The sequence below is a fragment of the Orbilia oligospora genome (genome assembly GCF_000225545.1).
Source record: "Orbilia oligospora ATCC 24927 unplaced genomic scaffold scaffold00007, whole genome shotgun sequence".
Taxonomy (NCBI): domain Eukaryota; kingdom Fungi; phylum Ascomycota; class Orbiliomycetes; order Orbiliales; family Orbiliaceae; genus Orbilia; species Orbilia oligospora.
This window is the reverse complement of record NW_011645564.1, coordinates 22,978-46,027: the sequence shown is the minus strand read 5'-3', so window position 1 is coordinate 46,027 and position 23,050 is coordinate 22,978. Positions and strand designations below refer to the sequence as shown.

The window sequence follows — 23,050 nt, the reverse complement described above, 5'->3', positions numbered from 1 at the left end:
ATTAATGGTGGGGCCGATTGCAAATTTAGTTCCGACAGATCATCTGAATGCCATGGCTCGTGGCATGGAATATTGATCAAAACTGACCTACCCTCGTTGTGTGGGTGCCCTCAGTGTGCGGGACGAGGTTGAGTTCCTGACCTTGGCGGAAGGGATCATCCATTTCTGTCTGGACCTTGAACAACCGGCAACTTAACTATCTGGATCTGTCAGATCTTTTCTTCTTCTCTTTACTCTTTTTCTACATAGTATCTATACTCGATACTCGATGTCAATAATCTAGTTTCGTTCTATACTTCCGAAGCTACGACTAATACCAGACGAATGGCTCAAAACTCGCCGTATAGAGGCGACCCGTTTTCCACCTACTGCGCACTTTCGGGCCAACAAAGTCAGTCTCCGTCCCCAGCCAACACAAATGACGTGGTTCCGGTCGCATGCTGATGTTTTCCAGCCCTGTTCCTTGGGGAGAAACTTTTTATTACGGGAGGATACTATGTTAGAACTCCGAATAGAACAGTCAGTGCGGGTATGAATTCGATATTTAGTATTTTTTTGCCTGTCTGCAAATGATGGTGCCATGGATCTCGATATATATATCTAGATGCTGAAGCCACAAGTGCTCAATGTTGCTGATGGGTTCGGAAATTAATTTCAATCGGTTATAGGCCCCTGGTTTCGCATTTTGGACCTGCAAACGTCGTTTGAGCTAGACCGCTTGAGAAATTATACTGAAATCCTTCCGCCGTCGATATACCCTCCGACAGTCCCTATCGTCCAGAATCCGGTCTTTTGGTTTGATTCTCAAACCAGCTCGATATTCTACTCCCAGGGCGCTGCGACTCTCGAGGGTGGAATTTATAACGTCCCAAGCCAGCATAATTCGGCTGTGCGTGGAAAATCGTGGACGGCGCCCTTTAATCCTGCGAATAATAGTCTTGGTCTCTGGAGAGAAATCGACACCCCTTTCAGTGGCCAGACAGGGCCCGCAGTTAGTCGGAGGTCCTTTTATGATGATAAAGCTAGGAAAGGTTATATATATGGGGGATGGATAGCTGGAATTGGACCGGACGTAGTCACGGATGGTGCGTTGACATACGATGCTGAAACTCTGATCTGGGCGAACGGGACAATACCTTATGGTAGGATGGACGGTCAAGGTGCTGGTGTTCCGTATCGGACAGCGGACGGCCGTGTGATTTCTATTATATTTGGCGGTCGCTTGAATGGGACACCGGTTAGTCTTCCCGCGGCAGCTATTTATCATCTGGTCGGAATGCTTATAGAAGACATTCTAGTTATCGATGACGACAATCTTCATACATGATATTACTAGTAATAAATGGTATCGCCAAGATTCAAATGGTGGCGACCCAGGCGCTCGTGGTTTCTTCTGTTCGACGATGGTTTCCGCTCCTGACAATTCTAGTCATCAAATACTAGTATACTCTGGAGTTCCTCCATCGGGGCCCTCGAACTACACGGATATTTGGGCACTAAGCCTTCCTTCTTTCACGTGGAGCCCAATACAAGCGAACTCGCCGATTCTCGCCCCTGGACCCGGACCGCGGCTTCATGCAAGTTGCGACATCGTGAATAATCACATATTGGCTGTCTTTGGTGGAAGAAATTTTGATGGTGGGGATAGCAGGAACTGCGATACAGATGGAAACGCCCTGTTTCTATATAATTTGAATACTTTTGAATGGCTGGAAAGCTATGACAGCGGTGATAGGGAGGCGTATAGGGTGCCAAGAAGCGTGTTCAACGACATCGGTGGCAAGTATGTTTTCACGCACAAATGCTGTGATTCTAGCGATTTGCATGTCGAGTTCAGAATGCTAACTGGACTTGATATAGTTCGTCGGGTTTCGCGACGTTGACATCTCCACCGGGGGGTTTTTCTGACCCAGAAATGACAACGTTATTTGCACTTACGACACCGACGTCACCTGTAGAATCCGGTGGTGAATCAAATACAAATGTGGGCGCAATCGCTGGGGGAACAGTTGCAGGAGTTGTAGTTGTTATTGGGCTGGCGCTGCTAATTTTTTTCATTCGGAGGCGAAGACCTCAGCCTCTCCCAACACCGCCTGTAGGGGATGACCCAAGGAAGAATACAATCAATGGAGCATTCGAAATTGGAAACTCGAATGAACAACCTCACGTAACTCTTTATAGTGGAGCGCTGTCGGGTGGCGAGCAGGTGATGGAAGTTCAAGGGCAGGAAGTTAAACCCGCACCACCCCCGGTTGAGTTACCCGCTGAAAATCTTTCAAACGCTTCCCAAGTAAAGGATAATAAGCGGGAGCGAAGACCACTTTTATCCTAGACAATGCTCACCATACACCTTTTGTTTTGCCTATATAATATTTATATTTAATAAGTATAGGACAGTGATAATATTAATGGTGGGGTGTCTGGTATTTCTCGACGAAGGCATTGATTGTGTTATATTTCTTATCAATTCAAACAGTGAAATAAAATCTGGTGGTCACAGGTACAAATTTTGACCTTATATGCGAGTGGTGGTTTAGTTTGGGTTTAGCTATCCCGGATTGAAATCTGTGATGCAGTTGGTTGAACCTTGCTCATATTTCATGGCCGGCTTGGGAATTTAAAATTTTGGCTAGCTTTACACAAATGTGTTCTCGCGGTCTAAGCAAATTGAAAAGTCTGTTTTCCATATTTCTTGTGGTTCTGTGGTTTGCCTTCATAGAAACTAAATACTACCTCTGCCCCCATTGCATGTTTTCTTAAACTTCGAAGTCGTTCGTATAGTTAGTCAATTAAATTCGCTAATCCGAAGGCTGGGTTTCGATACGCCATATATTAGGATATGTGGAGTAGCAAGTGGCTTTGTCCAATATGACACAGCATTGCGGCTGTTGTCCTATATAAATCTCGATATATCGGCAGGATTGGCTCCGAGTTCACCCAAAAATTGATAGATAAGGCGGGGGTACGAGATAACTTTGATGCGCCGAGTCCGGAATTTGGGAAGGTTTCCGGGGTCAACGTCAGCCAAAAGTTCGAGATCGTGAAGGTTTCCCGGGCTGTTTTCCGGTTTGAACCTGAAGGAACCGGACCTTCCTGATTTTGCATCAGGCTGCCAACCACGCCCGGGAAGGAATCAAGCGAGGGACAAGCATGCCCAGCACGTGGCACGCGCCATTGGCGCAGGTGCATTGATCGGTTCCAGCGGCCAGGTCAGCTCCACCGACATATGTCAGTACAGGCTTCGACCGGTATAGTTTGACGAGATCAAGAGGTTGAAAGTTATATCTAATTTGACTGGGTAATGGATCTATTCGGAAAATGTATAAAAGGAGCCGTTCATTTCATTGTCGGGGATAGGTTGCAACTGCAGTCCGACTCCTACAGCTCCTGGAACCCAACCATCGATACCACCCCGCCGGAGACTCTCGTCAACATGGCCTCTAAAGCGTATCTCTGGTCCGTCGCCTTTCTTTCGGCCTTTGCCGCCAGTAATGGGTCACCTACTACTACCTCTTTGACGTATTCCGAGCCGACTGCTACTAGCGCATCTCCAACCGCGTCCGGGGTTAGTGTAAACGAGGGCAAGGCATATCTGACCTTTGAAACCATCCCCGGGTTCTTCTTACAAGATGATCCAGCCACTGTTCCTTCGACGTTTGATTATGTATGTTCCTGCTCCTTATTTCCTCCTGGTACAAAGCGGTTTGTGAATTTCATGTGTGTGCTGAGAAAGGTTTAAATAATAGACAGCCACCAACTTTGGATTGATTAACCGAACCTACCCAACGGATGATGAATCTTCAGCCAAACTCACCCAATGGCAAAGATTCAACCGTTTTGTCGATAAGCTAAATCACGGAAGTGGTCGGAATGTTGAGTACAGGCTGCTGTTCATCGGCCGGCACTCCGAAGGTTTCCATAATGCCGAGGAGAGCTTCGTTGGCACCCCTGCATGGAATTGCTACTGGGCCGAGTTGCCAGGAAATGGCACCGCAGTCTGGGAAGACCCATCTTTAACATCATTTGGTATTTCACAGGCAGTGAAAGCTCATAACTTCTGGAAAAGTCAGATTGAAGTTCAGAAAATCACTGCACCCGATGCATATTATGTCAGTCCTCTTGCTCGCTGCCTCGAGACTGCAAACATTACCTACTTCGGACTTGAACATAGAGGAGCCGCTCGACATCCTTTCATCCCCACAATTAAGGAGTGGCTCCGAGAAGGTATCTCTATACATACGTGTGATAGGAGATCATCAAAGAACTGGATTGCGGCCAATTATCCTGACTGGAACATCGAACCTTCTTTCAGTGAGGTCGACGGGCAGTGGAACGGAATCACATCTGAGACTTCGTCCGCTCAAGCATACCGCATGAAGGTTGTCCTGAGCGATATTTTCGAAAACGATCACTCTACTATCATTAGTATTACTACACATTCGGGAGCTGCTAGGAGTATTTTGGGCGTCCTTGGGCATATTCCCTTCAGTCTTGTCACTGGCGCGATAATTCCGATTTTGATCAAGGTCACAACTGTCAGAGAGCCTCCACCACCTACTGTCACCCAACCGTGGACTACAGAAGCTTGGTGCACCAACGGGCCACCAGTGGCAAGTATGAGTGGGGCCTGTACTTGTAGCGGCGGCGTTCTCCCTGTGACTGCTAGTCCTATTATTAGCCCGAGATAGCCCATATTCGTCGATTCTCTTATACTTTCGAGGTCATGTGAAACGGTCATGACATTATAGTTTATTATTCTCCATATTGTTAGAGGACCGATCGTAAAATTACCCAATGATTGTCAACTTGAGGTGGAAAAGAACCATTAAGAAACTTTCATAAGCATTGAGCCAGCTTTCAATGGGAGACCCCATGATGCAGCAAGTAGAGCGATTCGTATAAGGGATCACAATGGGAGGAAAACATATGGCCCGTAGGAGGACACCGTCGTAGCGGGAGGTCTATTCACCGTTTATTTTTACGTAGCCGTCTCTATTTGAGTAACTACTCTCATTAGAGACTGGTTAAGGGCCGGATCCTCGCTTCTATGGCAGGAATATGTGATCAATGCAATCGATATACTGTTGATTCTTAAGAGATTCATGAGACTATGCTGTGTCGGTTTGGGCTTCGGTAATTTCGTTAAACCAAAATACGGGAGACCCTTCAGTATCGGAAAACGGGCCAAAGGCCTGTGGGCGGAATTGGTAAGAAGTTAATGTTGCTCTTGGAAGGAATGAATCGGTGATAGGCTTACCGATCCATCCAAATCTAACCAGTCTCCTGTCTGCCATTCGTTCCATATTGGATTCGTATCATATATTATCGCGTCACCCGGGTTGCTATACAATTGACTCGCTTCTGACTCGCTAAATGGGTTTGGCGGAAACTTTGAGGAGTCAGCGTGCATATGTGGCGTTTGAATAACAATTACTTGAGGAGTGTTTTTGGCTGATCTATGCTTCGCTTCAAGTCTTAATTCCTCCAAGATCACGCTGTAGCGCTTGCTTGGGGAACATGCTGTCATTTCTCGGGTGAGATGCGAGTGACATCTTTCTGCCAGCTCGAAGAGTTGAATTGCACCCTCGAACCCGTAATGTTGCCCAGATGAAGTGCTTTGTTGAATTTCCCATACATAGACTACAGAAAGAGCGCAGAATAATACGTAGTGTGTCCACCAGAAAGCGTGAAAAAGGCTTCCATCCGCCGCCATCCCGTCTACCGTTTGCAAAGCCACCTTCGCAGCAGATAAACATTGGAGAACGCTGTCCGAAAGTGGGAGTTGAGATTGCTGGGTTGTTTGCCTCATGAGAAATGGGCGGTACGCGTGGAGGACGGCGTGAGAGTGCGCTAACTTCATGGCCATAGCTTGACGCCGAAAACTAGGAATCAAACTAGATGGGCGGATACGTCCGAGATGTGCGGGTAGGGTGGTTTTCCAGTCTTTGAGCTGATTACCTAGTCTATCTGCAGCCGCTAATCTGTCCCTCTTTGGCATTTTCTGAGTTGAGTATACTTCTTTTGATATAGCTCCAATGATCTGAGCGAGCCTGCCAATAGTTAGTTTAAGGATCTTTGGGCGGATTCGACGCTGAGGTAGATATACTTTGCATGGAATATCAATGCTTCGACATGGCAGTCTTCTTCTGCTTCTGTTACTGCCGGCCCCTGATGCGTCATATCTTCGTCATTCACGCAGTCGGGGAAGTCTTGATCGATATCGTCATCGTGGTAGTGGCGAGGCCGGCCGAATACAACGCCTAGGTAGGCATCTATGGTATAAGCGACCCAAAAGGTCCTTTTCCGATACTGGGAGTTAATATAGTCCGCATTAGATAGCCGGCCTGTTACATTTCGTTTTCTTCCAGACTTCCGGTGGAGGGCCAACGCGGATATGATCTGGACAGCACTACCGAATGCGTACCATCCTTGATTCATACGTGCTGTTTGGAGAAGGTAGAGAACTTGTATGAGGCGGGCCTGAGCCGATTCCAATCTAGGCAATCCGGTCTCTGATTCTGTTAGTAGCTTCATGCCGGCTCGAAAGTATCGGTCGCTCATCTTGAGAGATGTGGCCTCTTGATCTGGGGATCCTATGCCCTTTATCTTTTCTTGCCTGATAGATGCGATAGCGAGAATGGAGAATACAATAGCTGCTCGAGCTTGTCCCACGCCGTTCCAAAGGGGAAGATCTTGTTGAACGTTGTGGTGCATAGCGTCGACCCACGTTGTGACGCTGGATTTGTGGAGGAATCGATAAGTTACCACACAAACATCAAAGTAAAATGAAAGTAGATCCTTTGAGACGGTTTTTTCGGGGAGTTCCGGTACTATATTTCCCTTTTCTGCGAATGGTTCGTCCCCGGCTGCCATCCACATCTGTCTCTTTTCATTGCCTTCATTGTTCGCTGAACTCTTTTGCGTCGCTAGACGTTTCCAGGCACGATGCAAAAAGGTAAGCCCTGATGTCGGATCAAAATATTGCCCTTCAATCTCTGCAACTTCAAGGTCAGGTGAAGCACGAGATGGATTATTTCCTTCGACAGGAGAGTTCATGCTGTCGGTTTGCGGCTCTTTGTGGCCCTGAGGGTCACTGATAGGAATCTGGAGAGGGAGCTCCTCATTGTTTCTAAGATTTATGGGTAAGAACCTTCGCAAAAATCGGGTAGCCGGAAGCTAGCTAGGCCAGACATTCCTACTCACGGTTCGTCTTCACTTGGGCCACGGGTTTCTGGTTGTATTGTCAAGTCGACGGTTGGTTGCGTGACAGCAGCTGGTGGAGTAGGAGGACGCCCCCGGGAATATTTAGCATCATATGAACATTCAAGTCCTTTCTTTGAGCAGTAATCGCAAGGTTTCGTGCCACTGCATTTCGCCTTTTTAGACTTGCAGAGATCGCAAGCTCTGCTAACTTTGTGGATTTTAGAGCGACTCTCTACAGGCGATGAGCTTGCGTTGTTGAATAAAGCTGCAACAGGACGTTTCCGAGAACTGACTGGTGGTGTATCGATGGTCATGACAGGCATTTTCAAGTGGATTTCCGGTGCTTTGGGGGTTTCCGAGAAGTTCAGAAGATGGGACAGCTTTTTCCGACTTGCTGGGTTGTTTCCGATTTGACCATGTGGATTACAAAGACTGTGGGGAACCGGATTTCTCCGTGGAACCCAGAGGCTGCGTGGAACCTGAAATGCAACAATCAACACTTTTTCAGTCTTGTGCCAATCAGAAACTAAATTAAGGTTCACTAGTAAGTATATAAGCGAGAAGACGAACAGAATTTGCCGTTGGGCCATTGATGGTCTTCCGGTTATAGCCTAGCATCGGAGGTAGCCCTCGTATAAGCACTAACTACGGAGCAGTTAAGCACAATACTGGTCCCGAAGTTTCGCGTCCGAGATCATTCTATTATACCCGGGAAAGCAGGACAAATCCATTTCCCAAGTTGATTAAGCAACGAAAACTCAGGCGCCCCAATCACTAGATATAGATATACTTATACTGGCTTGTCTTTACTGCTATTGACAGGAGCGTTAGTTTAGGTGTCTTATGTTAAGGTTATACGGTTCACGTGCACGGCAAATAATTTCGGGGTTAGCTTCATCACAGTGAAGAATAAGAGCCAACTGTGGCCGACGGTTTCACAAGCAGTTCCTCGACGATCTCCAGTCGTGATATAAATGTTAGACCTCACATGGATCATCAGGAGAGCCAACACTCGTTTCCCGGGGGCGCGCCAACACGCTTTTAAGATTTCTCCTAGGCTAACGTCTCCTAAACACACAAGAGGATAGTATCGGTATCTAAATTCAGGTCGTCGGTCCACGGCGCTTCCCTAAGGTTATTAACATGTTTAATGAGGTGGGACTAGGCTTCATCCACACGCTCAAGGTGAATAGCCCCCCCAGCAAATGGGCATTGCGAGCCTCTCTCCATTTTAACTTAACTTGGGACGATAGAAAGACCTAGCACATCGATAAGTGAACTTTCTCAGGACCTAGTACTATATAGACTTCTCGACTTCAGTGTCTTTTTGTTCCTACCACTTTGTCCTGGTTGAAGTAATACAAGAAACAGGTCCTGGGTTACGGAGGAATGGTGGGGAATCGAAGATGTTTTAGCAGCATAGCATAATGTGTTGAATGCGCAATATTCGGAAAACATGGGAACTAAGCTAAGAACTAGGATGCAGGACGGAACTAGAACTAGGATTTTTCCTCCGAGAGCGGGTATATATAAGTGCCAGGATTGTGTTTCGTAGAAATCAATTCAAAGGCGCCGACTATCGCGATTAAGAATGCGCATACTGAGATATATGGCATAGTCAAGTTGAAGAAGGAATATGAACCTTTAACTGATTCTACAACTCATGCTTTCATTTTGAACACCTGATGTATTGTCATTGCCGCGACTACTGACTTATGGTCCCTGAAGCAATTTGAGCTAATCTGGTGGGTGCCGATTGTATGTCTTCGCTTGTATGATCATGCCTGTTTTCTAAAGCCTAAGTGCTTACATATACTCCGTATAGTTTGTATAATTGTATTAGCCGAATTTATGTGGCACAACTGCATCATGTGGGAGGACAGCGATGGAAATGTTCGAAATGGGCAAAATTGATCCTGAAAGAATTCGAGTCCTAAGTCCTAAACTTTCCATATAGTCAAAGTTCCCGACGACCTCAAGAAACAAATTTCATAGCCTCATTCAAGGAGAAAAGACTTCAGTTGTTTCCTGTTTTTACTGACTTCCCCTCCGGGTTTTTCAGGCCCTCATAATAGCCACACTCACTCCATAGATAGGATCGGCCTCATTGGCACCTAGGAAAGATTTGGAACTGAACTCACATTAAATATTCTTGATACTATGGTCTTCCCTGAAAGTGCATGTAGGCCTGAATTGTTATTACATCAACACTATGAAACCGGCGACACGCCGACATTGTGCCCGCGAAAACACCGGCCCTGAAATCTGCTTACCGCGACTTGTTGATGACTGCGACCTCTTGTATTGTTTATCATTTTTGTTATATATTCGTCGACGTTCTTCAAAATATGACTCACACGATGTTTCCAAAGTCAATCTACGGCCAAACTCCATTCGGCAGCTTGCTGGACTACGTACCGCTATCATTTCATAGCCATTGAACGTGGGTCTGGATCGATCACAGCTGAATCGAACTACAAATAATCGGGACACAGCAAAATCTAAAAAATCGGAGATCAGAATATTTCAGCTGTTTTTCAAGGAGGTCAGAGGGAAACCGCATCGCAACCATATTAATAAGGATTTCGAAGTTATTTGATCCATACCTATCTCTCCAAGGACCTTATTAATCGGTCAGCCGGGAACCGCAAAGGGAGAGGTACTTTCTTCAGTTTTGTTTTGGTTGCAGATAACACTTTGGGTTATGAACACAAATCATGCGGCCAACCATCATTTTGTTCAGTTTATTCCTGAGGCACGGACCCGCTTCGGTTAGGTTTGCCTCATCTGGAGGATCTATCTATCTGGAGCTGGGCAGTCGCTAAACCTTGGACTCGAATTTGCATCTCCACCAGGTTGAAGGATTCCTTCATAACTTCTTTCGAAGTTGGCGCCTGCAAAGACGAGTTGAAGTGTTGATCCGCCCTCGAGGCCTCCGGACTGGGATATACAATGTAAAGGCTCCGCCTTCCTAGCCCACTGTCTTCTAGGGGCCGACTATAATCAGTGGCTGTTCTTGAGAACGGGTATTATTTTTGAGGCTGTTGAAAATGCTTGCTCCCGATACCGAGGGCGGCGCTTTAAAACCGGATGGTGTTGTGTTTTTCAAACTGAGGCCAAATATGGGACCTGCATGCTCCTCTGATGTCGGTCTACGTGCATGATGCGAAGACCATCCTCAGCAAAATACTACTTTTAATGAAGTGCAGCTGCAAAGTTCGATATTTTTTTTTCCTTCATGGGAAAAAACCCTATATCCTTCCGCCCAACATACCGATTACACCACAGGATTTGTTTCCTGTGGTGTCTCAGCTCAACCCTCAGCGTAATTCAAGATCAATTCTAGAGTTTTAGGACTTCAAACATTATTCTACCTGTTCTAAAGAAAATGCCATGGGGATGAGTACAGTGTTCTCCGACCATGACTTTCAGGACAATGGAAGTCTAGTCGATGTTGAAGATCAATTTATTGGTAGCCCTGCCTTTGATGCTGCTCTTTCCAAATCCCAAACATCACAGCCGCATTTCGAACCTCTCTTATCATTGAACGTGTTGATCGAAGCTAACCGTAAAAATCGAATAGACTATAGCCCTACCGAGGGGCAAACGTGTGAGCAAGGGGACAGGGGTACTTTTGAGGCCTACGAACACGGCACCGGCGCGGCCCTTACCGGTGTCCCAGCTCTAAACTACGTTATAGGACTGATACCTGGTCTTGGTTGGTGTTTCCTTTCTGGCTTATGCCTGTTGTCCATCTGCTTAGATACCTCATAGGATATATAGGCTAACACTGTTTGGATGCCAAGCTTCCGGCGATCTCCCGTGTCACGATACTGAACCGGCGCACCAGCGTACACGAAAGAAACCAAAACCCCAAAGACCCCAGAAAATTTACTACTGCGAGGACCCGGGGTGCCGATCAGAATTCCTCAGCAAAAAGGCATTTGGTGACCATATGTCAAAGGTGCACAACAGAAAGGCTTTTTCTTGTGATCGTTGTCCCGCAAGGTATTCTAGAGCCGACCCTTTAAAGAAGCACGTCTGCAAGCAAACTTCGATTTTACAAGGCTCTAAACACTCCTTGCCGTTTTCATCTACACCTTCGGCTTCAACCTCATCAGTCTCTTTGCCCCCTCCACCGGCAAAGAGGATCAAGGGGCCACGAGTCAGCATCAACGATTTACCAACATCATCCAAAACTCAACCTCCTCGAGCTGCAAAACACATCCAGTCATCTACATCTGCACAAGAGCATCCGGCTATGGCGCCTTATAGGAGGTCCCCTCGCCGCGATGGCCCAGCACCACGGCAGGCAGCTCCGAGGAATGAGCAGACCCCGTCAGGTGTTCATGATTGGGAGGGTCCGTTTCAAGAAAGGATCGCGCAATTGCAAAGGGAAATTGAACAACACCAAAGGGAAATTGAGCAACAGAGTCAAGAAAACGATGCATTGAAGGAGCAAAAGCGCCAGGAGGAGAAGAAGAGACGCGAGGCTGAGAAGAAGTGCCGGAAGATGGAAGATATAGTTTTTCAATTAGAGAGAGAAATTGCTAGGTCAAATCCCCAGAGACATGGAAGACACATGCCGTAAATGATAGATTGCTCTCTCTATACTCTCTCTCTGTTCTTCACCCTGCTATTGTATTTGTCTTTGTCTTTCCCACGCACATACCTAAATTACGTTCTCTTTCGTGTCATAATATTCAATCGATTGCGTATACCTCATGTATTCGCGAGCGAGTAGATTGGTTGGGCCGATACATCCGTATTAACATTCGTACGTACATAACAAATACCTATGCGCAGCGAAAAAGGCTATGGTCTAGTTAGGGGTAACCCCTAACGATAGAGTAATCGAGGGCATATAGTGCTCCGATAAGGACACACAAAATTTCTCCATCATTTAGTTTCTGAGTTTTTTATGTGTTGATCGACTACAATCGCGAAGTATTACTCGAATATTCCCTATTTCTTTATTCTTCATTCTTGGGGCCTTGTACGCTAGTGGGGTCTGGCACACCGGTGGGAATCAGGAATCCTAAATATACATATATATAAATATTAATTAGGACGGCGTCGATCAATCCTAAGTCCTGAAATTTTGTCATTATAGCTGGAACCCCCTGTTTGTAGTTCTTGGCTGGGTTCGATTGGCTCCCGCTAAGTATCAATTGCAATGTCATTCGGATCCTCCGCGCAACCATCAAGGGTTCCAGCTCATGCTATAGGCTACTTCATTAATTAATCGATTATATATATATATATACATATCTCTCTTTATATTGGATTTCCCTTTGACCCACGTTCATACTCACAGCCCCACAACTTTGTTCTGGCTACGACCGTGGAGATTCGTGAAGTGAGGGCAACATCTCGGATACAATAGATTCTTGGTTGTTATAGCACTCCAGCGGTTCTGGTTATCATTCGATATTTCTAACAAAGCAGTAACTCGCAGCAGCTGGAAAAGGGTCCGAATTGGAAACGGTCACCTAGTACCTTTTGCCGTTCGTGAGCCGTATAACCAATATACCTTCAATTTCTTTATATGGGGAGATTCCTGGCTGACATTTATCATCGTGGGCATCGAGATCGACTTGATCTCGAACTTGCGATCTTGACAGGCTGCCATGAAATCAGAACCGAGCTGAGCAGAGGTTCATAATCCGAGGGATACACGCATGTGGCTCGTGCAAAGTGGTTAGAATCTGGTCGCTTCACATATGCATATGTATACAGGATACAGTTGTATATCACAGCTATGTTCTGTCGCAAAGCTGTGTGAAGTCGCTACTGTGAAGAGCGGAAAAGTAACTGAATTCATTAGAAATCGCTACGATAATCTAGTCTTGGTGTTCTTCAGCATTGGCTGCTGAAGCATGAAGTACCATAGTCCGTGACACCTGGCCAACTTTAGCCTCTGTGTTGCAAATTTGGTGTTTGGTGGGCATCACGTTGGTGTGCCTCGTCAGTCTCGTAACCAAACTGTGGTGCCTCGTGACAGGCAAGGCATGAAAAGTTGGTGTAACGAAGCACAGGGCGGCACGTCAACAACACTCTGCGTTGCGAGGGCTCCGTACAACACAACAAATTCTCTCCTTCCGCCCCGGGTTTCTTGTTTATGATAAAGTAGCCAGGTATTTCACAGCAGCCGGCGCAGTTTAGACTATCACATCTGTATCGTTCTTGTTATTACCCATATCTACATATAATTCAATATCTAGTCTCTCACAATCTATACATACATTATATTATCCTTCGGGCGTATAGATCCACGAATTTGTGATGGTAAACTTCACGTTCGTCTCGCCGTATAGCTATAACATCTCTGTCAAAAAATACGCATGGATCCCCCTAGACTTGCTGGTGATGAATCTTTTCTCGCTAAGGAATTTCTTGAAGAAGTTGGAGCCAAAGAACAAGACAATATTGGAAGCCTTGGTAGTAGGTAGCTGAATGATATGCCGGCACGCTAGAATTCTGAGCCATACTAACTACGGGCACCTTTATTCAAAATTTCTTTAGAAGAGACCAATCTCTCATCCATCCCCCGAAACTCTGCTTACCACTAGAGCTAATCCGTTGTAAAGGGTTTGATAATGACTCGGCTGCTTACTCCATCAATCTAGATTCTAAATGTTAAGATTCCTACCAACTTTCTACGATAATACTCTCGCATTTTTTGGCGGCTGCTAACCAATACATCAACACATTAGTTGGAGACCCCGATTTTCCTGATTGGCCCACTATCCTCGAGCTCGATCTAATTCCATCCGCTTGCATGATATCTCCGGCATCAACGCCGATACTCCAAATTCACTCACCAATAGAACCCCAAGACGACGCAACAGCAAAGTCCCTGATACGTTGTACTGAATACGCTAAAACTCCTGGGCACGAACCACGTTCAAAACTACGGAAAGGCTCCAAGTCATATCAATGCGAAAAATGTCCCAGATCGTTTTCGAACCTCAAGTCGTTCGGTGACCACATGCGGACTGAGCATAATGTCCAAGCGTTCAAATGCCGTTCCTGCGGTAAGCAAGTCGCAAGGCATGATAACCTTCGACCCCACGAGATGCGTTGTAAAGGGCTTCATTCAATAGGGGATAAGAGATCCGTCCTGGCCGGCTCAGCGGTCGTAAAAGCATCTGGAAGGCCGGAGAAACGCCATCGCTCCCAAGCGTCCGATATCTCCGGGAAAACAGGTTTTAAAACCACAGATCCCTCACCAGTTATACCCACAAGCCCAAGTGAGAGTGATAGCTCGCTGTCCTCGACAAGTGGTAGCGATGATGAAATCCAGGAAAGTCAACTCGTAATCGAAGTTAAAACGCTCAAAGAGGAATTGAATAGAAGCAATGCGGATTTAGCATTGTTACGGGGCCAGGTCAGCAAGTTGGTTTTGGAATGCGATCTCTGGAAGCAACATTATCTCCAGTTGAGGTTGGGGGACAAAGTTAGCTAGAATAGAATGGTATTCGTTCTGGACTGTGTATCCGATCGAGATTTATAATCTAGAGGCACTGCTGGAATTATGAGATATCATTTCTACGTAGCGGGTACCAACTTAGTATTTTTCTGGGGCGCTTTATATGTATATTTATAGTTCTGCTTCTACTGCTTCGCAATCTTTTTTTCGATTTTCTAATTCGTTCAAGGCTCGAACCTGACTTGAGCATTCGAATTTCCTGAGAACTACGTCATCTTTCTTCTTCCATCAGTAGTCTAAGCTGTTTCGAGTGCTGATACACAGCTTATTTAGTGCTAAGATCTCTGATTGTGTTCTTCACACGTAGACGTCTGACATTTGAAGCTGATGAAGCCGATCTTAACTAATAGTTACAAAGTATACTTGAATAATGGGCTCTTTTCCCCCATTTTTTCCAGTTCTGCAGCAGTATACCTCTCCCTAATCTCCTCTTCAGTGAGTCTTGCGTTCTTGCGGTTAATATTCCAAAGGCAATACTCTAAAACAAGGCCCGCAACGATTCCAGCAGCGGCAAATCCGAAGGAAGCACCAAAACCTGTTGGGTATCGCGGCTTCTCCTTTTCAATGTAGATGTAGCTTCCGATTATTCCTCCAGCATTTCCCATACATATAAGGTACCCAATAGATATTGCGCGTTTTGTAGGACTGATTACGTTAGAGACGTTCCAAGCATTTACGCCGGGAAGAATCGGGTACATGCTGTGTAGGAATATGGGTTAGTATATGCGGCTGGCTCAAGTCCGGAAAAGTCTACGGATGCTTACCCAAAACACGATAGGCAAACTGCGAAATAACAAACGGCGATATTGTTTTTGATGTCAGCTGCCTTGGTGAAAAGAACGGAAAAGGCAACGATTACGCAGAGTTGCGGGACCAAAATGAAGGGCATGCGCCAGGACTTTCGATCCGCAAAAACAGAGAAACCGTATGCCGAAATTGCACCACAGGAGTATGGTGGGATGGTGAGTAATTGCGCAGTTGCTGATGTAAATCCCATGTTTTTTATGATTTGGGGCATGGTGAATTTGAGAGCGTAGTTTGGAACCGCTTGTGACCAGTTGACGAATATTAATAACACCATCTTCCAATCCGTTAGAACGTCTAGCAACACTCGACCAGTGGAGACGGTTTCTTGACGGCTGGAAAGAGCGAGTCTCCTTGCGAGTTGTCGAAGCTCCAAGTAACGTATTTCCTCTGGTTCAAGCCAGCTAGTAGAAAGGGCGGGGCTCTCGACAAGGAACATATAACAGATAACTCCGAGAAAAACCGTTACGATGCCTTCCATGATAAAAATCTGAGTAGAGTTAGTTTGATGCGCGGTGACTATACTACTGGAAAGGATCGATTCCGCACCCATCTCCATCCTCCAAGGCCAGCAAGCCCGTCCATTTTCGCGATGCCAAATGCAAGTAGCCCCGAGAACGCGCCTCCTGAAGCTGCAGATGTATATAGAATGGCTATTCTAGTCTGTGTTTCGTTTGGCATGTACCAATTAGATACTAATAGCACTGCACCCGGCAAAAATCCTGCTCTAAAGATATCTTAGATCCTAGGACTTATAAAGAAAGTATTGAAATTGGATGAACCTACTCAAAGAGACCCAGCCAAAACCTAACGACCGTTAATCCAGCGAAATTTTTGACGATTCCGGTGAGTGTCATGATAATGCCCCAGATGACAATTAAGGCCCCGAGGTATCTTCCAGGATGCTTCAGTTTGCTCATGATCATATTGCTTGGAACCTCTAAAAAGCTCTTTAGCTACCTATTGAATCGTAAAGAATCTCTAGATGGGTTTCTACCTGCGATAACATAAGGAATGAAAAAGATAGAAAGTGCCACATTATATTGAAGCCCATTCATATGCAAGTCTTCAGTCAGACCCTCGATTTTTGCATTACCTATGATCTATTAGCATATTCTCAGCATTTATTAATCATTCTACATACCGATATTTGTCTTATCTATGTACGTTACAAGATAGAGAATTGTGAGGAAAGGTATCATTCGCCACTATCTCGACGAGGCTATATTAGCTCCTTTTCGGGACATGGACTCGTGGAGCTGGGTAACTTACGTCTACTTTCTTAATCAGCTTTGCGCGTCTCTCGGCGGAGAAATTCGAAAGAAATTCAGCATCCTCGGCATTGAGTCCGGCTGGACTAGGGGTTTCCATCTTCTCATCGTGGACAATATCTTGCTTCTCGCGAAGACTTTCTACGTCGTGGCCCATGGCAAAAGGAAAGTTAGCGGGGAGTTAACCCTGCGACAGAATGGTTGCAAAAATTCTATGGACAAAGTGGAAAGTCGGCTTCGTATTTCTAAGCTAGGTCCCGGCCTTTTGGGTTTGGTAACTGATGATCCCTGGGGGAAATTTGCTTCATTCTTATACTGCTGCGCCTGCAGCTCCAGATGGTGAGAGAGAGATTAGGGTATTTGTGGGGGATTCTGGGGAGCCATGTGGGGAATTGTGGGGAATCGGGTTCCCGAGCGATGCAAGAATGAATTTTAGGAGGAGGGCGTGGAGGGAACCTATGGACGTGTTTAACTTCAGCTTGGACCTCAGGTTCGTGAATTCAAGTTAACTGTCTCGGATTCTCTGGGGAAATCCGCTTCGTTCATGGGGTGTGTTTTCCGACATGTGGGCCGGAAAAGTGTTTCCAACTCGGAAAACCGTCCGGAAGCAGAGCCTCCGGATATTAAGTTAAACAAGCGGATTTAGCGAATATGACAAGCTTAAATATCACCACTTTGCGCGGTATATGAATTGCAGATTCGAGCACCATAACAAGAAAGGATCACAATACGATTATAAATTATATCGCAAGCCTCAATAATTTTTTTGTATCGCTTTCAACTTTTCGCAAAAACATCTTCTATCACCTCACAATGGATCTTCGAGGTCTTACTCCAGCGCCTGTAACTCCTTTCACCAGAGATGGGAAAGTAGATTACGATGCAATTCAGAGACTTGGGTCCTGGCTTGGGAGCATCGAAGGTGTCACCGGACTAGTTGTTCTTGGCCATGCTGGCGAAGGTACTTTCCTCACCCCAGAAGAACAAGCGTCTGTTATCAAAGCATTCGTCAAGTCAGTCAACGACAAGATTCCCATCATCGCCGGCATTACTGGGGAGGGTAACGAAGTCGCCGCTCTAGAGGCAAAGAGAGCAAAGGATGCTGGAGCTAAGGCCGGACTATTGTATCCCTCTCACGGGTGGCTACGTTTTGGGTACCAACCAGGCGCTCCTCAAGACAGATATCGTATTGTCTATGAAGGTAGCGGACTACCATTGATCTTGTTTCAATATCCTGACAACACCAAGGCAACATATAACCTTCAAACAATGTTGGATATTGCAGCGCTTCCTGGTGTCTTCGCTATGAAGAACGGTGTCCGTAATATGAGGCGCTGGGATACAGAGATCCCGGTCATCAGGAAGGAACGTCCTGATCTCCAGATACTTACTTGCCACGATGAGTACCTCCTACACACCACGTTCGATGTGGATGGCATGCTTGTAGGGTACGGTAATGTAGCTCCAGAACTTCTCATTGAGATGATCAAGGCTGGAAAGGCGAAAGACTACATCAAAGCGAGGTCTATTCACGATCGACTACTTCCTGTAACGAAGAATATCTACCACCGTGGTTCTCATATGGAGGGAACGGTCGCATTAAAGCATGCACTGGTCGCCAGAGGTGTCCTGGAGCATGCAACTGTCCGGTCGCCCTTACTACCTCTTCCTGATGGGGCGGAGGCGGAGATTCACGGGGCGATTCAAGCGGCCCAGTTAAGTCGTGTAGTGGTGTAATGTTCCTTCCCTCTGTATATTAATCTAATCGAAGAATCATTTATGGGAATGTCTCCGCTCTGTCAAATTTATCCAACATCGTGTCTATGTGAGGAAAAAGGTCTCGGGACTAAAATTTCGAAATTTAGGGACGATGGCGCCAGGGTTGTACATTGTAAACGTTTAAACTTGACGTAAAATTATGACTGGTTCGTATGTAGCTTCCCAACCATGGGCAAAAAGGTCGCACATTCGGTAAAAAATTAAGCCGTCGAAACTCTAAGCTAAGGGAGTATGCGACTGTTTGCACTGTGGAAATCGATTGTTGGGGTATCCGCCATCGCGCTGAGAATCTAATGCCCAATTTCTCAAGATTATGCACCGTTCGCGTTTGGGCGATTGAGCTTAGGCTAACGTGAGGTGTGTTGTATTCCGTATAGTTATGCTTCGGATCTCTTCCTATAAGCTAGGCTACTAGCTAGTACTAGCTACTTTTGAATTTAAAATTGTAAGGTATTCTTTCATAGATGTTGCATGTTGCCATGCTCTGTAACACGAGGCATCGACAAGGCTGCCTGGCGGAAGGCTGGAGCCAAGGATCTGGGTTCTGATGACAAACGTCCCAACTATAGAATCAGATAAGTATCGGGGATATGAGTCTATCCAATTCGTGTTCATGATGGCCGATGGGGGATCTTTTATCAGGTCCTGGAGTTTCTCAGTCTTGGCTAAGTTGGATGTTTGGTGATATGGGTTGAAACAACTCGTTTGCTTGGCACAGGGCATGTTTTGGATTGAACCTTCCGGATTTAACGTGTGGATAAGTTCTGCCCCTACGGAAATTATAGGCCAGAACCCCACCTGCCCCTTACGGGCCTAATCTTCATAGGTACACCATTCTTATATATTTATTAGCCCTATGCGTTCATGCATAGGGTCCGGCTAAGAATGAGGCAACTATGGTACCGGCAACTTGGAGGGCTGCGAGGTCTGCTGTTAGTGCATGGTTCCTTCTTTATTCCTAGTGTAGCTCCCTCAGTTGCGCTCTAGAGTTTGGTCGAAAATTAGTGCCAACAGTCATGACCAGGATTTCATCCTCCACTGCCCATTGCAGCTAAATATATTGAATTTGGCGATCCAGAACTGACATGTTTTTATAGAAAGTATGCGGGGTCGGCGACATAACCGAGAGTCAGCCAATCGCACTTTTCGATCTAGGTAGGTGGCATGTAGCCATTTCATCCCATATCGGTGCCAGTTATAAGTATATGCAATGCCCTCTCCCCCCATGCCTCAAATAATTCTCCTGGATTGGCTTCAGCGTCAAGCGCAGTACCCTTCTCGTTCTCTTTTGATACCCATTGGATGTAAATCCAATACTCTCTCTCGTTCATACCCTTTATCGCTGACCACAAACGCTCCCTACTTTCTTCGCAATTAATGCCATTCTTTTAGCTTCCTTATTCGTTCTTTCATTATTTGCGGAGGGGTTAGTCAGCAGACTTGCTTTGGTCTAAGATTTCAATTTCGGATCTCAACTCTACAATATTCTATTGGGTATATTTTTTTATCATGAAGGTTGCGTCTTTTGCCTTGTGCTCGTCGCTATGCTTTGGGGCTACTTCCGCGAGACCAGCATCAGCATCGAATGCATGCATACAAAGCTCTCGAACCACCGATACCACCACTTACCAAGCATCCTCAATGACTTTTGCTACTTATAATGGAGCACCAAATGGCATACCTGTTGGACACGAAAACATTGCGACATTGCTTCCCGGAGTATTTTGGGATCAAGATTTAAATGATGTCCGCAACTTGGCGCCGGATTCAAAGTGCAAGCTCTTTTATGCAGAGCATAATGGTAAATCTTGTCTATAGCGCAGAATATTAGCAGCGCATTCACTAAAAACGTCAATCTACGCACTAGATGCCACACGTCCAGGTCAAATCGCTGAGGCGACGTATAACATGAAATACCCAACGGTAGCCCTAGAGCATTCTCGCCATGTTAAATCAGTCCGATGTCCTAGGCCAGATCATATCAATATTACATTCAGGAGCAAACAAGCATACCAATGGGCGAAGAAGTACTGGATCCCTTTCAACGCGAAAAGCAACGATACGATGGTGTTCGTGGGGAAATTTAAGGGTTGCAACCCGACAAAATTGGGCGAGATGAGGAGCTGGAGCTTGGTCGACGATTTGACCTTTAATGATGTTACTTTCACTGCCGATGCAGTTATCCAATATAGCGATATCAAGGATGTCGTCAAGGAGGCAACGATAAGATTCGGGAAATATCTCCCAAAATCGCAGTCGGACTTAGGGGATAGCCCTCCAGCTCCGACTCCTATTCAGCAATATCAAGCACCGTATTATGCATCAGCCACGGCAGAAATTGCTAAACCTACCGGATATCAGGGTCAATACTTAGCAGACTATGGGAAATGGGGAGCTGATTTTGATACCCAAAAGGATGACCACATTGGCTATGTTGACGCATCTAAGCCAATCATCACCCCAGCGCCTGAAATCCGAGGGCCAAATATTAGTAAGAGGTGGGGCTGGAACCCTTGGGAAAATATTACATCAGCCTTTAAAGCCGTAACCTCGGAGGTCAAACAGATCGTACCAGTTGTTTCTTCTGTCCTCTCGGGTGGGGCGTCGGCAATCGAGGGAGGTGTCAAGGCTATTTCAACCGACGCAGTGGACGTTCTGAATGACTTCACCACCTACACAAAGAAATTTGATTTACCATCGTTCAAGATCAAAGTTGACGTGGATGACGACCTTACACCGTGGGACAATCTTCGCGGCAAGCTACTAATTAATAACATTGCTGATGTCACGTTGTATTGTGTTGAGTGTGGTGCGGAGGGTACTGCCCATTTTTCTGCCAGCATTACCTTCTCTCTCACTCGTGGAATCCAAGCCGGCTCTATCGATTTTGAAGGAAATATCAAAGCGAGATTCTCACTTGGAATTGTCAATAACAATAGAAACATCAATATCCCATTGGCTGGCGACATTAAGTACGAACTGTTTAACATGGGTCTTCCTAGTCTTTCGATCCCGAATGTCCTAACGATTGGCCCTTACATTGCATTGGACGTTGTTGGAACGGTTTCAATGGGTGCGACAGGCCTTATCCGTGCTGGGTTCGAGCTTGAAATTGAAAAGCCTCGCTTCCATGCGGACCTTAAAAACATATCCCGGAGTACAGCTACCGGCTGGGTACCCAAGTTCAGGCCAATATTCTCTCTGGACGGTAATCTGACTGTGAATGCAGAGCTGAAAACTCCCCTCTCCCTCAATTTTGGCATCAACATTCTAAAAGGAAAGTTTGAGACCTCGCTTTCTGTCTCTGAGGCTCCAACAGTCAAACTTAGCCTAACCAATGGCTTCGATGGGGCTATAAATCCCAAAGCATTGGAAAATCCCCGAGTTGGTTTGATCAATGGAACCTTTACGCCAACTACGGGAACGTGCCCCGGGTCCGTTTTGGGTATGCGCGTGGGTCTTGACACCGTTATGCAAGTCAAAGGATTGCCATTTACCTTTCCACTACTCAGAATAGATCTGTATAGAAATGAATGGTGTATAAAGTAAGTTCTATGGGCTCACATTGGTTGAATTAGTCCTAATATCAAACTCGCCAGGCATTCCCTCTGGACTTTGTTCAATACACCAACACGCAGGTCTACGATCGACTCTCCGGACTCTGGATACTTAGTTGGTCATGTTGATTACCCCGTCGGTGACCTTTCACTCGTCAGTGGTACCAACGGAAATATCTACGTCGATTCTTCGACTATTCCAGAAGGTTCTTCTGGGAACGATACGTCATATAAGTGGCTGCACTGGAATAATCTTGTAGTAGGCACGAGTGATGGTAGGCTGCTTTACACTTACGCCGATGAGCTTCTCGAGCACGGCGTGTCAAGGTTTCGTCTTGCTCCATGGGAGCGCCTTCCGGTGTCTGCAGAACAGGTCGTTATTATTCCAAATAACAATGCGATGACCGCTTATACTATCGAGGAGAAAGGAACCATTCTATATCCCGTAGTATGTGCATATACAAGCCAGCCATCCAAGGTTTTCTTAGTCCGAGACCCGATTGAAGGTGTCAAGAAGTTGGAGAGTAGAGATCTACAGGATACAATTACGGGTGGGCGGGTTCGCGCTTGCGCCTTCATTCCCTGGCAAAGCTCCCAGCTTCAACAGTTTACTCTGCCTACCATGTAACTTTGTCTGTTTCTTTTGCTTTCATGGCCCTTAGATACCCTCTTTGCCTGTAATTTAACTGCATGTCTTTTTTCCCCCATCAATCGTCTTAATTATTAATAACTAGTAGTCTAGAGTGGTCTTTATTCAAGGCCTGCTTGAGCAGAGATTCTAGGGCTCACGCTGCGTTGCGTTGCCCCATACGTAGATGATGAAAATAACACACACGGTGCCAAGAATATATCTGACTAATCGGATCGTGTAACCAAACATGCATGCGGCCTGCCCCTTACCAAATCAGGATGGATCGTTGGAACACACATCCACAACGCAGGAT

General features: G+C 46.0%; 8 protein-coding genes across 8 annotated transcripts; 6 read left to right on the top strand and 2 right to left on the bottom strand.

The window, feature by feature from the left end:
• Positions 1-324: 324 nt before the first annotated feature.
• Positions 325-2,332, top strand: AOL_s00007g15 (uncharacterized protein; the record flags this gene model as incomplete). Its single annotated transcript, XM_011119916.1, has 4 exons — positions 325-391; positions 669-1,237; positions 1,299-1,783; positions 1,861-2,332. The coding sequence occupies 4 exons, from the start codon at positions 325-327 to the stop codon at positions 2,330-2,332; spliced, it is 1,593 nt and encodes a 530-aa protein (XP_011118218.1).
• A 969-nt stretch (positions 2,333-3,301) lies between these two features.
• AOL_s00007g14 (uncharacterized protein) lies at positions 3,302-4,688 on the top strand (the record flags this gene model as incomplete). The annotated part of the gene is made up of 2 exons (XM_011119915.1): positions 3,302-3,664; positions 3,747-4,688. 2 exons carry the CDS (start codon positions 3,302-3,304, stop codon positions 4,686-4,688), a joined length of 1,305 nt encoding a protein of 434 aa, XP_011118217.1.
• A 420-nt stretch (positions 4,689-5,108) lies between these two features.
• On the bottom strand, positions 5,109-7,526 carry AOL_s00007g13 (uncharacterized protein; the record flags this gene model as incomplete). The annotated part of the gene is made up of 4 exons (XM_011119914.1): positions 5,109-5,192; positions 5,258-6,050; positions 6,107-7,129; positions 7,204-7,526. 4 exons carry the CDS (start codon positions 7,524-7,526, stop codon positions 5,109-5,111), a joined length of 2,223 nt encoding a protein of 740 aa, XP_011118216.1.
• Positions 7,527-10,596: 3,070 nt separating this feature from the next.
• On the top strand, positions 10,597-11,794 carry AOL_s00007g12 (uncharacterized protein; the record flags this gene model as incomplete). The annotated part of the gene is made up of 2 exons (XM_011119913.1): positions 10,597-10,921; positions 11,010-11,794. 2 exons carry the CDS (start codon positions 10,597-10,599, stop codon positions 11,792-11,794), a joined length of 1,110 nt encoding a protein of 369 aa, XP_011118215.1.
• A 1,753-nt stretch (positions 11,795-13,547) lies between these two features.
• AOL_s00007g11 (uncharacterized protein) lies at positions 13,548-14,671 on the top strand (the record flags this gene model as incomplete). The annotated part of the gene is made up of 2 exons (XM_011119912.1): positions 13,548-13,647; positions 13,920-14,671. The coding sequence occupies 2 exons, from the start codon at positions 13,548-13,550 to the stop codon at positions 14,669-14,671; spliced, it is 852 nt and encodes a 283-aa protein (XP_011118214.1).
• Positions 14,672-15,045: 374 nt separating this feature from the next.
• On the bottom strand, positions 15,046-16,927 carry AOL_s00007g10 (uncharacterized protein; the record flags this gene model as incomplete). Its single annotated transcript, XM_011119911.1, has 7 exons — positions 15,046-15,394; positions 15,460-15,989; positions 16,049-16,226; positions 16,286-16,439; positions 16,497-16,595; positions 16,644-16,707; positions 16,772-16,927. 7 exons carry the CDS (start codon positions 16,925-16,927, stop codon positions 15,046-15,048), a joined length of 1,530 nt encoding a protein of 509 aa, XP_011118213.1.
• Positions 16,928-17,583: 656 nt separating this feature from the next.
• AOL_s00007g9 (uncharacterized protein) lies at positions 17,584-18,507 on the top strand (the record flags this gene model as incomplete). Its single annotated transcript, XM_011119910.1, has 1 exon — positions 17,584-18,507. One exon carries the CDS (start codon positions 17,584-17,586, stop codon positions 18,505-18,507), a length of 924 nt encoding a protein of 307 aa, XP_011118212.1.
• Positions 18,508-20,190: 1,683 nt separating this feature from the next.
• Positions 20,191-22,734, top strand: AOL_s00007g8 (uncharacterized protein; the record flags this gene model as incomplete). Its single annotated transcript, XM_011119909.1, has 3 exons — positions 20,191-20,350; positions 20,417-22,094; positions 22,128-22,734. 3 exons carry the CDS (start codon positions 20,191-20,193, stop codon positions 22,732-22,734), a joined length of 2,445 nt encoding a protein of 814 aa, XP_011118211.1.
• Between the last annotated feature and the right edge of the window lie 316 nt (positions 22,735-23,050).